This window comes from Thamnophis elegans, chromosome Z (genome assembly GCF_009769535.1).
Source record: "Thamnophis elegans isolate rThaEle1 chromosome Z, rThaEle1.pri, whole genome shotgun sequence".
Lineage (NCBI taxonomy): Eukaryota > Metazoa > Chordata > Lepidosauria > Squamata > Colubridae > Thamnophis > Thamnophis elegans.
The window spans coordinates 21,869,744-21,885,397 of NC_045558.1; the positions used below are offsets into that span (position 1 = coordinate 21,869,744).

General features: G+C 35.9%; 1 protein-coding gene across 2 annotated transcripts in view; it reads left to right on the top strand.

Annotated features, from left to right (window-relative positions):
- MPP7 (membrane palmitoylated protein 7) overlaps nt 1-15,654 on the top strand; it is an 89,692-nt gene that overhangs the window by 19,050 nt on the left and 54,988 nt on the right. Inside the window, exon 3 of one of the 2 annotated variants that reach the window (XM_032237789.1) lies at nt 7,188-7,306. In XM_032237789.1, the coding sequence (XP_032093680.1) occupies nt 7,188-7,306 (119 nt within the window). The remainder of the gene's footprint in view (nt 1-7,187; nt 7,307-15,654) is intronic. The other variant, XM_032237790.1, reaches the window with a different exon arrangement.

Consider the following 15,654-nt stretch of genomic DNA (forward strand, 5'->3'; position numbering starts at 1 on the left):
AACAAATAAAAGGAGATAACCACTTATCCTTGTACTGATTTAAAATCTTCCAGACATGATTGTAATACATAAAAGGGATGGAACAAAATGACCATATTTTTTTATCGTTTAGGTCTATTTTATAGCTTCCACAGATTTGTACTAATAATGAAGCTATGAAGGATATGACAAAAATGGTGATATTAAATTTCTCTAGACTAATAGTAAAATTTTCCATTCTGATGTCAAGAATGTTGAGCATCTGGACTCTTGAGTAGTTTACCACGTGAACACTTTTCCCATTTTTTTAGCCATTTATTCTTTTCCTAAGAACTTTCAAACTTAGGTAGAAAATTGTAGTAACAGAAACTAGTTTCTAAAATTGGAAAATATATTTTGCGTTGATCATTTTCCAGTATTTGTGAAAACTATTTTATTATACATCTCAAAATATGCAAAGGTGTCAATGTATTCAGTGAGAATATCATTCAAGAAATCAGTTGTTTAAATGTAATGTAGGTAATGTTTACCGTTCCATGTGGTACTATCTCTGAGCCCTCATCCTGTCCCCAGCAAGTTCCTGTATTAAACTATTTCCAAAAGCTACATGTTTTGCTAAGGCAAACTTCTTCAGGCTTATAGAAGAGCCAAGGTGGCGCAGTGGTTAAATGCAGCACTGCAGGCTACTGCTAGATCAGCAGGTCAGCGGTTCAAATCTCACCGGCTCAGGGTTGACTCAGCCTTCCATCCTTCCGAGGTGGGTAAAATGAGGACCCAGATTGTAGGGGGCAATATGCTAACTCTCTGTAAACCGCTTAGAGAGGCCTGAAAGGCCTATGAAGCGGTATATAAGTCTACTACTGCTATTATAAAAGCAGTATTATAGTGAATATTGAGTACAGGTTACATACATTTTCAATAGCAGAAGAACTATGTAAGTTCTTTTGCTGTTAAACTTCTATCAATGGACTGGATTTTGTGGCTAAAATTGCTGAATCAGTTCAAAGATCCTATAATTCACTTTTTAAATAAACAGTAATTCTAGATGCTTATGTTTATTTCATATATATAGTTAGTTAGTTAGTTGGTTGGTTGGTTGGTTGGTTGGTTGGTTGGTTGGTTGGTTGGTTGGTTGCAGGCTGTTACCATTCCATTGTAAGTGTAATAGACAAAGCATTTTCCTTGTCCCCTGAAATTTCCTTTAGCCTTACTAACCGCTAATATAGAAGTTAGGTTTGAGATATCCTAAATGTTAAGTACTCCAAATGTTTTATATGAACAATTCAGCATGAGTTCAAATGGGCAACATAAATTACTGTTAATAACCAATCAAATATTTGTTTGGTTTCAGATGTAATTATTAAAAAAGCAGTTTTTCTGTGACAAATAAAATTAGAAAATACTTCTAACTAAATACAGTACTATCAAACTTCAAAAGTTCCATTGCTGGAACTTCTTAAGAAAGCTGTCAAACTGTGTCTCAATGGTATAATTATAAGCAACAATGAAATGTGGTTTTGTTAAATAGTTTATATATTGAAGACTTGATAAAATATATAATCAAGAGCAGGCTTAATATTACTTAAAGCAGGATTCAAATAATTCAAAATAATATCCATCATACATATTGGGTGCTAATCCAAAAAAATCATTTTGTTTATTTTTAGTTCAACTTAATAAAAGCTAATATATCTATATAAAAGCAGCTGCCTCACTAAGAATGTATAGACTGTGGATAAGCTCTGATTTATAGTCTGATGACTGGGGGTATTTCATGTAGTTGATTGTTTAGATTTCTAAAAACAAAAATGGACATTTAAAAATTTAAATATGCTTTCCAGCCTGGGTAGCTACATTTTGATGTAATATATAAACCAGCTTCTGGACCATAAATGAATTAAAAATTGAGGAAAATCCTAAGAGTACTGTGAATAGGAGTCTCATTTTTCTAAGTTAACCAAATGTTGAGAAGTGTGTTAAAGGACTTGGGATTAACAGTCCAATAGCAGGGAGGATGCCATGCCCCCGTCAGAGCCTGAATCTGCAGAGGAAGACGAGCCAGAGCCAGAGCAGATGGCGATCAAGGGGGCAGCTTCATTGGCTTCAGAGGAATGTGAGGAGGAGCAGACCGAGGCAGCCCAGGGCCCCTCAGGATGGGGATGGCTTGTTAGCAGAGAGGAACGGGGGCAGCAGTGGACATGAGGAGCGACAGAGCTTAGGCAATGAGCAAGGACTTCCCCCTCCTGATCCCCAAGCACAGACAGGAACAACGTAGGCCAACCCAACGACTCGGGAGGAGAGCGCCCTGCCATTCTCCACAAGGCCTGAGATTTAAGGAGACACTGTGGGGAGGGGTATTTGTCAGGAACAAATGCTGAATTGGTAGTTTGGTGTGCCAGTACAGACATTTGGAGTTTGCAGGACCACTTTCTTCCTCCTGACTTCATGGACTCAGTACTTTGTTCCTTACCTTGTGGGCTCATTGTTTGTTGGTTCGTGGACTCATTTCCCTGTTCCTTTGTTTTGCTGGAGTGGGTACAGTCAGAGCTGCCGTGTGCGCGTGCGCGTGTGCTTTGCTCTGGGACTTGTCAAGAACATGGGAGCATTTGAGGGTGAAATTTGGAGCATTAAAGGGGAGTTTGAACTCAGCTGGCTGTGTGGCCTTCATAAGTTGACATCACAGATGTCAATGATGTAGAATTTGATATGATGGGAAAAGCTGGAGAAAGAAAAAATGAGTTTGAAAAATGGCCCAGATCTTATCAGGGCTGTGGATTAAAAAATGTTACCCCTGTGGGAGAGGCAGTTGAATGGCAGCTCAAAATGTGCTCACCCCTACTCTAAGATAAATTGCTTGACTACGTGAGCAAGAGCTGAACATTGCACACAGATTCATATACATACCCTTAGAAACTATCATGACAATATATGCATATATTCTACTTCATTATACAGCAGTAATTACAGATACTTTCTACCACCATTGCTAATAGAAAGATTGAAAGAAATTCCAGAAGCCAGTTCTTACATGTCTTCCCTAGCTTGTTGATTCTGAATAATGTTGAATTATCAGTACACAAATAACCCTACTCCTTGATTTTCACAGGACCTTCCTCCCCTGTAGCTGCTACGATGCCTACATTAAAGTGTAGCATATCTAGTTGGTCCACCAGCTATGTATCCCAAATTTTACTTATTAAAAAGGGGTGTGTATACTGTACATACATACATTCATACATACATACACACATACATACATACATACCAGGGGTGGGTTCCTGCCAGTTCTAACCTCTTTTATAGGAGAGGTTCCACAAATCTACAGTGCCGTTTAGAACCGGTTCCAGCACCCGCACCCTGCCCATCCGCACATCATCAAGTTGAAGAGCGAGAGGAGGAATTCTGGGAGTTGAAGTCCACAAGTCTTAAAGCTGTCAAGTTTAAACACCCCTGGGGATTTTTTTCTAAAGGATGCAAGGGTCTTGCAACTTGACAGCTTTAAGACTTGCATGCTTCAAATGCCAGAGTTTCTGAGCCAACATTTTGGTTGCTAAGCAAGAGTGTCGTTAAGTGAGTTTCACCACATTTTACAAGTTGGCCACTCCCACCCGGTCACATGGCCAGCAAGCCACTCCCACCTGGTCACATGATTGGCAAGCCACTCCCACAAAGCAGGCCACACCTACAGAAGAGGTTCTAAAAAAAATTGAAACCCACCATTGATACATACATACATAGATACATACATACATAGATACATAGATACATACTGTACTTTCTGGCGTATAAGACGCACCAAAATTTTGAAGAGACAAATTTAAAAAAAAGCTTTTTGCACTCTGCAGACCTCCCAAAAACGATCTGTTTTTTTGTGTGAAAAGTGGCCCTTTTTTTCTTTCAAAAAAAGAGCATAAATCGCCTTTAGGAGAAGGTTCAGAAATGATCTTCCAGGCTGTGCAGAAATCTGCATAGGAAATCTCCATAATAATGAGGAAGGATTCAAGGACCATGGGCATATCTGGTCTACAAAAGAAGCTTTGTGGATGTGATAGTAGTCAACAATTACGTAAAAAGTTGTTACATGAAACATAAGAACATATATATTGAAACACAGAGCGGGCAAGAACAAATGGATATAAAAGAAAGGAAGTAAAAGCTGTTGAACAGTGGAACCCTCTGTTCACAATAGTAGACTCCCCTGCAGGAGGTCTTCAAATGGAGGTTAAATGGCAGTCATACCCGGCTTAGTCGACTTGTCCATTGAACGTAGGGTGAACTAGATGACCTATGATAATTCTTCCAACTCTAATATTCTGTGATTCTTTGAATAATCATAATTACTTACTTAATCCATTTTAGATAGTTTAGGGCAGAAACCTTCAAACTGGAGTGAAACCAGGTTTAATAATACAAAATATGCCATACGTTTGTCTTCCGTGTAACAACCCATTCTCAAACATTTTGGTGGGTTTTTGTTACCAGTGTTCTGAAAAAGATTCTGTGATGTTACTAACATAGATCTGTTCACCAGGGAAAGAACAATACTAGAGAGGAAGTCTACACCAAAAACTTAAATTGCTTTAACAGGTTCTACTACCCCTTAGAGAACTTTAAAACTCTAGACCTATAAACAACACCAGGAATTTCTAACTTTACCAAACTAATTTCAAGCAAATACAAATTTACAGAACACAGCAGTGTTTCCCTTTTTCCTCTCCTGTGGAGAGCCTCTTATTTCCTCACTGAAGACATCAGTAATGATGGGCAAGTTTACTACATTATATGTGCAGTGCTAACCGCAGGACATTGGACGTGCTTTAAAACGTATTGTTTATTCATTCTGCCTCTGAACAATGGCAGTATGTTTGCAAAGCTTTGAAAAAGAATCTCCTGTTTTCTAGTCCTAACAGCATGCCATATACCCTCTTGATACTTACCTTTTCTAATCTTTTATTGTTTTCTTTCAAAGTAGTGAGAAGGGCTTGATCTTACACAAATGACTGTCATGACAAATATGGCCTGATCCAAGCAACAGTTAACAAAATAGTTTCTGCCATCCCATCTCGCAGGATGCTTATTATTATTTCTGATTTTTTTTCTTTCTTTCAAGCTTTTCATGGGTAGTGTAATGCCAACAAACCTAGACTGCAGCTGCCATTCATTTTTATTTTGTAACATTTGGGTCCCGAAGGTATTCTTTAAACTTCTGCTTCTGAAGTTTTGGTACTTGCTGATTATAAGCTTCCCTTTTTAAAAATAGAATGACCTTTTTAAAAGTAAAATATCAAGTAAGTAAGGAAGGAAGGTCATAAGTAAGTTGGCGCCACTCTAGATTTAATACCTATCTGAAAATCCTTTTAAGCTGATGAGGTAGGAAGAATTCTTGTCTGCAGGGATTATTTACTGTTGTAAAAAAGCAATCCAATATTATATTTCCTTTTGCTGAGTTCTTGCTGTGTTAGAAACTGTTGCAGGAAGTGCAAGCCGCAGCAGATACTTCAGACAAATGTGATTCCCTCTCACTTTGAAATATTTAAGTAGCATCCATGTAGGTTTAGCCATCTAGTACTTCCCAGTACTTTTCAATTGCCATGCTGAGTAAGCCTTACAAAAACTATAATATGAAACAGATGGAAGGCACCTTGTTGCCTATCGCTCTTACATAAACTTTGCACTTAGTGCTTTGCTTCTGTAAGTGACTTGGCTGACCTGAAGTCTGAACCTGTAATCTTTTAGTGCTAACGCTGTTGGAAGAGGTTCATGGTATAGATTCAGTGTTTTTTATATTTAGGAAAAGCTACAGCGATGTGGGCATTCTATTTTTATGCTTAAAAGTTACTATAAAGAAGATTAGCTTTAAAATAAATCAAAGTTTGAAATATGAGCATTACCTCACAAAAGACCATAGAAAATTATGTCTGGAAGGATTTTTTTCCCTTGCATTTTTTATTAAATAACAACAGGAAGACAGGAAAACAGCACATTGCTTCCAAAAAATTCTGCAATTAATTTTGGAACCATCATCCAGTGCCTCAGAAAATTGTGCAATGGTGTTGACTCAAGAGTTTAAACTATAATCTTCAAGGAGAAATGATCCCATTTATAGATCATTCACTATAACTTAGTAGGCAGTATAATTTAATAAAATCAATGTAATGTAACACAATATAATTTAATAGGCAATCATTTTGGAAAAGTATTTCTTTGGTGATTACTTTGGAAAGCTATTTCTATCGTGGATAGTGCTTAGTCTGATCATAAAAGTCACACTTGTTTAATAGACATAATATTTTAGTATATTCAGGATTGCCACAATGAAAGAAAAATAATTGTTGATCATCTATATTGGATTAGCCAAAAAAGTGCATGCCACCTTTGATTATGACAGGGAAGTATTGTATCTTTTAGCCATAAAAATTCCCCACTGGGTAAACATGCTATAAATAGGCCAAATCTTGGCGGGAAAGTTCTGCAAATCACATTATATTTTTTGGACAGCTTTTTGAAGGATAATATTATGCTACCTGGTATTGAACCTATATGCTACTGCATGTCTCAAGAAATTGTCATGGGACATGACCTAAACAAACTGGGGCAGCCGCTGCTTTAATCTCTGTGAAGGAGTTTGGAGAAATGCTCCGCAGGTGCACTCTTTTTAACAACAGCAACAATAAAAAATTAAACGTACAAAGGTTTTTTCCAGAAGCTTATTTATCCATGCATCTGTTATACCCAAGATGATTTTAAAAAGCAATGTATCAGAAGTATTTAAGAGAAACCGCAAACTCTTTTTAAGGAACCACCCTATCCATTTTCTATACTTACAAGGATGTTTTTTCTGTTCGTGATTCATTTCACTCCAACATCAAGGGAACTGGAATAACGATTAAGCTAAGGAATGCATGTGTTTCTGGGTTTTGTCCCTTTCCAAAAAACTTTATGAATTATTGTTTCAGTGTTAAATAAATATATTACCCATAAATACTTTAGCCACTGTTAATAAAGTGAAAGAATACCACACCACTACTTCAGTTTCTTTTTTAATCCTAATCTAACACCCACACAGACTAAAATTTTCTTCATTGCTTTATTAAATATATCCATATCTTCAATTGTCCCAATATAAAATGATACAAAGCAGAAACTTAACAGTGTGCTAAATGAAATTAATTTTAATTTTCACTTTATGTTCTATTTACTCTTTATAGGTCTGTATGAGCTTCTGGCTTCATTGCCAGCCCAGCTGCAGCCACATATGGACAACCAAGAAGACATGACCTTCCTCTGGGATATGTTTGGTGAAAAAAGCCTTCATTCTCTGGTAAAGGTAAACCACACTAAATGCTCATTCTTTCTGAGAAACATGTATGGAAAAACGTTTTGAGCAACCTCTAGTATACCAAGAATCAGTTACCCTGTGGAAACAAAACAGCCTTGTTTAGCTTCTGTGCTTCTGTGAGGGATGGAAGTTGTTAAAGGCTTCTACCAAAAATATTGCAATGATTTCATTTAATAGTGATGTTTTGGCAGAATGCATTAATGTAACAAACATATGATGTTTGCCCTTGTTTAGAACGAGGCAGCATGAATTAGTAGCAGGAAATCTGAAACTCCTTCATGGTCAACATTCATGGCCTGGAGTTTAGCTTACATAAACAAATGTTCACAGCAGAAATTAGATGGCATATATTTTTGAGGTAAAGTATGGCAACTATTCAGTAGCCACATTAATTTAAAATAATTTCCTTTAACAAAATCAACTGAAATTATAGTTGGTTCTTTAATTGGCTTGTATCCATCAAAGATTGTATTTTGTATATAAATATACTAAACTTGTATGACTAAAATAAGCTTAGTGAAGCAATTGAAGTGAAGTAATTAATGGATATGTAAAATCAAAACTGGTAGCTGTCCATGTATATTGTAGTTTATAATTTACAAAATTATTTGAAGTTTTGATTTCATAATTATCAGAAAGCTTTTAGTTTAGAAATTAGACTTTTAAAGAAATGTGTAAAACAAGTCTGCTACTTGGACTTTATACTAAATTTGGGGTCCCTATCTTTTTGCAGAAATCTGCATTTATATAGCAGAAAACAGAGGGGGGAAATATTCATTTAGATTGTGATAATTCTTTATATGCTCACTTATATATTTATAAATTATTTGTATGTTGTTTAGTCGTGGAATCTAATGAATTTACAGTTGTAAAAATACAGTAACAAATAACATCTCACAAAGCTGCTAGTTGGCTTAACTGAAATTTTTATCATGGTGTTCATGGTTTCCTGAATATTGACTTAGGGTGAGGGATGTCAAATTGTTCTACAGCAAAGAGATTACTGCTAAGAACACCATCCTCTAGGTCTCCTAATTTTTCAGATGTGAGGATCCCATAGAGCTCTCTGCTGGCTAGCATGTATTGGCTGGCAATGATCCTGGAAGTAACAAGGCAATATTTATGACTGCATTTCTGCCAGAAGACAATTAAAAAAATATGAATCAGTAAATTTAGGATGTTCTGAGTTGATAAATCTTTTCTTAGTTTGCAGTAAAGGAGTGCTTTGGGATATATTACTGCATCAGAAAGATGCCTAAGCATCTTTAACTCCATTTGGCCAGATGGTTTACTCGTTATATGGTAACTGCAATCATTAAAACACTTAAAATGTCTCTTAAAGATTAACATCCTACTCAGTAGAAGGCTAATCTGGAAGAACCACTTCTTATTTTTTTAAAAAGGGAAAAATTTTAATTGTTGTAGATTTATTCAAAATGGAATATTTCAGATGATACAGTCATGTAATGTAATGGCTCTTTCAGACAAGTTATTTCACCCCAATTTTGTTCTGGCAGATTCACTGATATTAAGATACTTATCTTTTATTTAAATTATATATTAATTATTTGGAAAGAGCCAATGTGGTGCAGTAGTTAAAGTGTTTGGTTGAGAGTGCGGGGAAACCCAGGCTCAAGTCTCAAGTCCATAGTCAATGATGGAAGCTTCCTGGTTAATTTTAAACTTGGTTCATCATAATCTCGGAGGGTTGCTTTGTGGGGAAAAAAGAGGAAATGTTATCTCCATGTACATCATTTTTTGCTTCAAGGTATAAGTCCAGATGCAAATCTAATAAAAGGAAAGATAACAAAGGTGGCTCTTGCAGTTTTTAGGGTTGTAAAGTATTAGACATCTTGCCCAATCAACACAGAAGAATATTTATAGCTCAGGGTTGAAATGAGGGACCCTTGGTGCTTTCTGAGGTTGCAGATGTTTCAATACCCAAACTAGGTAGCATCATTAGTTGCTGGTAAGGAATGTGCCCTCTGACAAATTAGCCATTAAGAAACTGCTAAAGAAGCCAACGGGAAACAGCCCAACCAAAGAGTCCCTAAGACCATGCCCGCCAATAGCAACAGGGCAAGACTCTATAATGTAGAGTGAGAGCAAGCCCCACTCCTTGCCAGCAATGATTGAGTAATGTTTGATCAGAGGGGTAGAAAACATCTTGATCACCATTGTATTTGTCTGGTACTTTAAAATAGCCTAAATTATTGATAGTCATCTAATGACATTTCCCCCCCACAATTTAAACAGGTATATAGGATTATCTTTTTTCACAGTTTGTATGGTAATCTAGTACAGTTCTTTTATAAAGCCCATATGCAGAATGTGTTTAGAATTTTTCCTCCCACTTCCTGAAGTTGTTCTTCTGAATCCCAAAGGTTTTTTTTTGTTACTGCCCTAGCTAATATGCTGTGATAGATCTTTCCCACATGAATGTCTCTTAATTACATGATAGAGGCCCCTAAGGCTCAAAGTAGACATTAATTTAAATAATACCCTTTTCTATTTAGCATGGTTGTTTCAAAATATAAAAACAATCATTCCTCAGAGAATGTCATGGGAAGTTCAGTATTCCAGTATTCAGTGCCAATTGACAGTCATAAATATCTTTAGAACTGTTGAAAACACAAGAAATATATTTTGTGGAAGAACACGTTTTGAGCGCTCATATTTTCTTCTTAACATGTTTATCAAGTAAATTTCAATTCCTGTATTTTAATTTATTTGATGCTATTTTGTGTAAAGATGATTTTTATCTCATTCTATTCTGCTATCATATTTTATTATTTACGTGTATCAAATGCACTACACTGTCTTTAGCTCTCGGTCTTTCCATCTGGAGTCTGAGGAAGAGTTGTAAAGCAAATATTTGTCAGGCGTTTGTTCTCTTAGTTTGTAATTAGCATTCTTGTTAAGAAATGTCTGAACTGAAATATAAAAATATCTTTACAATTTTGCTTAATATACAGTACAATACAATGCAATAGCAGAGTTGGAAGGGATCTTGGAGGTCTTCTAGTCCAACCCCCTGCCTAGGCAGGAAATCCTATACCGTTTCAGACAAATGGCTATCCAACATCTTCTTAAAGATTTCCAGTGTTGGGACATTCACAACTTCTGGAGGCAAGCTGTTCCACTGATTAATTGTTCTAACTGTCAGGAAATTTTTTTCTCAATTCTAAGTTGCTTCTCTCCTTGATTAGTTTTCACCCATTGCTTCTTCTACCCTCAGGTGTCTTGGAGAATAGTTTGACTTCCTCTTCTTTGTGGCAACCCCTGAGATATTGGAACACTGCTATCATGTCTGCCCTAGTCCTTCTTTCTATTAAACTAGACACACCCAGTTCCTGCAACCGTTCTTCATATGTTTTAGTCTCCAGTCCCCTAAGAGATATTTGCTGTGCAGGTGACATGATGCACTAAAATTACATTCAAACTTCCATTTTGTTTGCCAATTGTGACATGAGGTGTTTATTTTTATTAGGCATATAAGTCCCCACTCATCCTAGCAAGAACCTAAGGAATTGTAAACTATAATATCTGTGTTGCATTTCTAACAGTTCTAGGGTCCTTCTGAAAGGCATTGAAACACTTGTAATGTGAGTTGCATATCTCTCTTTTTAAAAAAATCTGTTTTGTCTTAGTTTTGTATTTTGAATGTTTCTGCTATTGCTACATCTCAGATTAAGGTCTGATAAACTTTGCCTTGCATTGTCTATTATGAAAATATCTATACAATAATTGTCAAGGCCAAAAATATCACAACCTAGGAAAAATAGTTATAGGTGCCCATCATGTTAACAATATATGAATTATTTGTTACTCGTGAAGGTTAGTAACAGTGATGTCATTTCTTTTTCACCTTCACAATTTTTGCTGATACTAGATCACATTAGATCTTCTTTTTGAGTGGCAAACAAAATTATGTTCTAAAATGAATAATCTCTGGCTCTGAATTCTATGCAACCGTTAGCAATTAGACTGAATTTTGAAGGTGATGTGAGTCATCATAAAACAGTTTTTAACTTTCAGAGACTTTATAGATTTAGATCTCTCTTGATAATGTTCCAATGTTTTTCAACTTTGTTTAAAGTTTAAAGTTCCTAAATTTAAACCAGTATATCACTTGATCTTTTAACATGTTCTGTCCTGTACTTCCAACCATTCATAATCCAATTTCTCCAAAGAATCAGATAAGACCATGATGGCGAACCAATGGCATGCGTGCCACAGATGACATGCACAGCCCTTTCTGCAGATACACAACTGTTGCCCCAGCCCAGCAATACTGCGCATATGTGTGTGCCTCCCACTGGCCAGATTTTCAGATCTGCGCATGCAGGGGGATGGAGCGCATGTGTGTGAGGGTGTGGTGCCCTCCTATGGCCTGTTTTTGCTGCAGGGAGGCCTAGACCCAAAATGGGATGCAGGGGATGGTGCGCCCCCCCCGGCCCACTTTGGTCCCAGGAAGCTGCAGGGAGGCCTAGTAGGCCCAAAACAGGACAGGAGATCATATGTATGTGCAGGGGGGAGGGGCGCACATTGCATTAAGAGTGCTTATCGCACGCAATGACAAAAAGATTAGTCATCACTGAGATAAGACATTCCTAGTTTGGTAATCTTAATCCCAATGATATCTCCCGTTTTCATTGTTTATTATATTTGCTCTTGAAGTACTTGAAGTATCATAGTGTGAAGAAGTCTAGTTTTCTTCTATCTGCTTTTTAAATTATTATTATTGTCCAGATTTTCTTAATGTTAGTCATTGCAATGTGACCAAATAATATTCTGCATTTAATTTTAGTCCAGTGACTCCTGTTACGTAAATTTTGGAATTTAAAAAAAAAGAAAGAAATCTGGTGTGATTCAATTTCTCATTGTTCACATCATGATTTCTATTGTTGTGGAAACTTTAGTCTTCTTGATATTTAAATGCAATCCAGCCTTTTTACTTTCTTCCTTGACTTCTAGAATAAATTATTTTATACACTCTTCATTTTCTCCCCTTGGAAGTGTGCTCTTTGCATTTTTTTAAATATCAATTTTTTTGCTACCAAATGTGATTGAAATCTATTATTCTTTTACATTAAATTTACCTCAAAATTGTCCTAAAGTTGCTTTTCAAAAGGCAATTGGACTTTGTTTTTTTTCGTTGAAGAAATTTTGCTTCTCATTCAGGAAACTTCTTCAATTCTGACTGAATGATGGAGAAATCAAAGATTTATATTCCTTGTAATCTTCATCTGGTCATTAGCACTCTGAAGGTTGGTCCTTCGCTTTCTGAGAGTTGTTGAGGCCACTTGTGGGTTTATCTGCACCTTTAGGGTCCCCTGAATCAGAATGCAAATGGGTGTGGAACCTTCTTGGAAGAACATGGAGAATTAAATCCAAGAATCATTTTCTAAATACCTTTGGAGTTTTCTCCTTTCTGGCCATATAAATGAATTTCTGAAGATTTTTCACAACTTTCCCTCTACTTCTACCATGGGGAACATTGGAGAAGATTGGAGCAGCAATCCAACACGCCTTTATACAACCAGCTATTGAACACAATGCAAAATATGAAGAGGGATAAGAAATTTCATTTTTCTATGAAATACAAGTGAAGATATTTTTTCCTGCAAGATCTGTATCTCCATTCCCACCCCGCTCCAGGGGAAGAATACTGCAAAATCTCAATTCCCTCCCCACTACTGGGGGAAAGATATTGCAAAATCTCCATTCCCACCCCACTCTGGGACCAACCAGAGGTGGTATTTAGCGGTTCTCCAAACTACTCACAATTTCCACTACCAGTTCTCCAGAACCTGCTGAATATCATTCCTGCCTTATAGGTCATCTAGTCCACCCCCACCCCACCTATCAAGCAGGAGACCCTGCACCATTTCTAACAATTCTCTTCTTGAAAGTCTCAAGTGATTAAGCCCCCCACAACTTCCGAAGGGAAGCTGTTCTCTTGGTTGATTTTTCTCACTGTCAAAAAGTTATCTTTATTTCTAGGTTGAATCTCTTGGTCAGTTTCCATCCATTATTCCTTGTCTGGCCTTCAGGTGCTTTGGAAAATAGTTTGACCCTCTCCTCTCTATGGCAGCCCTTCAAATGTGTCTCCAACCTTGCAAATGGGTGTGAAATCTTCTTGGAAGAACTTGGAGAATTACATCGTAAGAATCATTTTCTAAATACCTCTGGAGCTTTCCTCCCTTCTGGCCATATAAATAATGAATTTCTGAAGATTTTTCACAACTTGCCCTCTACGTCTACCATGGGGAACATTGGAGAAGATTGGAGCAGCAATCCAACACACATTTATACAACCAGCTATTAAACACAATACAAAATATGAAGAGGGGCAAGAAATTTCATTTTTCTATGAAATACATGCAAAGATAATTTTTCCTGCAAGATCTGTACAGCCCGGGGACATAAAATAGTTTTTGTTGTTGTTGTTCCTCTTTGTCTTTAGCAATGAACATCTGGCAATGGGTGCTTTTGAGAGATAGGAACAGGTGCCTCAAAATTGCTTCTGTGTATTAATTAAATAGAGGTACGTACCAATGCAGCTTTGTTGCACACCTTTTCCAGGTTTGAATCAGTTTGTATTTATTATGACCATGGGTTGCATATGCAGTAATCAATAAACAAGCCTATGAATATGTATTTTGAAAGATGTATTTTAACATATTTAAAGAAAGAGAGCATGGCATTCCTATATAGCTGTTCAAGGACTTCAGGTTTTAGTATGTGGTCTGCATTTATAAAACAGGATTGTTGCTAGAGCCTCATATTTCCATGTCAAAAAAGACAAGATGAGAGTTTCTCTTCCAACTTTTGAATACTCTGAAAGTGTCCAAGTTATTAAAAAAAAAACCTTGAGATTAAAGTACCCAACAAAAACTCATCCAATTTTGAGAATATTTTTTCAGCAGCTGAGCAGGGAGTTTGGCTGTAAAAGCATAGAGAAATTTATCTTGGAGGAAGGGTAATTTGTTTGGCTTTAATCTGAATTTCCTCTATCCACCATGGGGACCTCTTCCTATAAGCAGAGTCATCAAAACATTTTCTCCTTATTGACCAAAAAAGTTCATTTGAATGAAGTCTCTGAAATCTCAAATAATAGCTGCTTTATTTTGTTATATGAGGAACAAAGAAGTCAGTTTCTTTCAGAAAGACCAACATTTGGTTTTTAATCAGGCTGTCCAAGGAGCGAGGGGTTTATAATAGTATTTAGATTATACACTTGCAAAAATAAAATAGTTTGAATAACTTAATTATTAATTCAGAGGATGTCTAGATTTTTCAATTATATTTAAAGACTGAAAATTGAAAGGGGAATGCAAAATAAGATTGCAGGTCAGATGAAGCAAATATATTGAATTAGAAGGGAATTCCAACATTAATTTTAATGAATTGAACACAGTACCATTTTGCATATAAAACTATAGTCCTAATATTAATGTTTTATAGTTGAAAACAAAATATTTGATGTAATCATTTTTACAATTATAACTTTATAAATACAGCTAATCAAAATTTTCAAAAGAGCTTTACATTCTGAATTCCTGATATGGTTAAATCAGGATTAACACAGTGGTTAAAATCAATGAGAACTTTAACTACTTTTAAGCTTAGGGATTTTTTTTAAAAGTAACAATTTCTTAAGGGTTCCCCAATCTTCATGGACTTGTTGACACATTTGCAATTTTATAATTTGTTCTGTGAATTATACACATTTAGAAAATGAGTTATTGTATAATATGTTGCTATTTTATAGTAACTCCTAAACCATTTTCTAAGAATTTATAAAAGCAGGCATGGAGCGTGTGATCAGTTTCTTCTTTAGAATAAAGGAAGCGCTTTTCGAAATAACTTGCAAATTTGGTTTTTGGGTATGGAAATATAATAAATAATAAATTCACAAATTTATTGCCTTAATATAAATGTCCCAAGATAAATCAAAATCCATCTTTTTCAGATGGCTTCAAAATTGGTTTGGGCAAATCATGCAGAATTAATCACATCTATGATAAGTAAATAGAAATTATATTTAATAGTAGTATGTTTTGGGAAATGGGGAAAAACATGAAGGTACGTTCTTGCAGGTTTTCCAAACGTGTTATTAACTCCATTTTTGGCAGAGAAAATGTTACATTATATTGACTTGGTGCAGTCTAACAGAAAAGTTATTTAAATAAGCAATTTGCTTACTGAAATGTTAGCAATCTATCACTTTCTTCTCTTGGTTATGTTTTAAAAAATGTTGCAAAAATATTCTAGCAAGGAAGAAACATTTTATGCAAAATGCAATGTTTGCAAATCATTGTGACAGAATG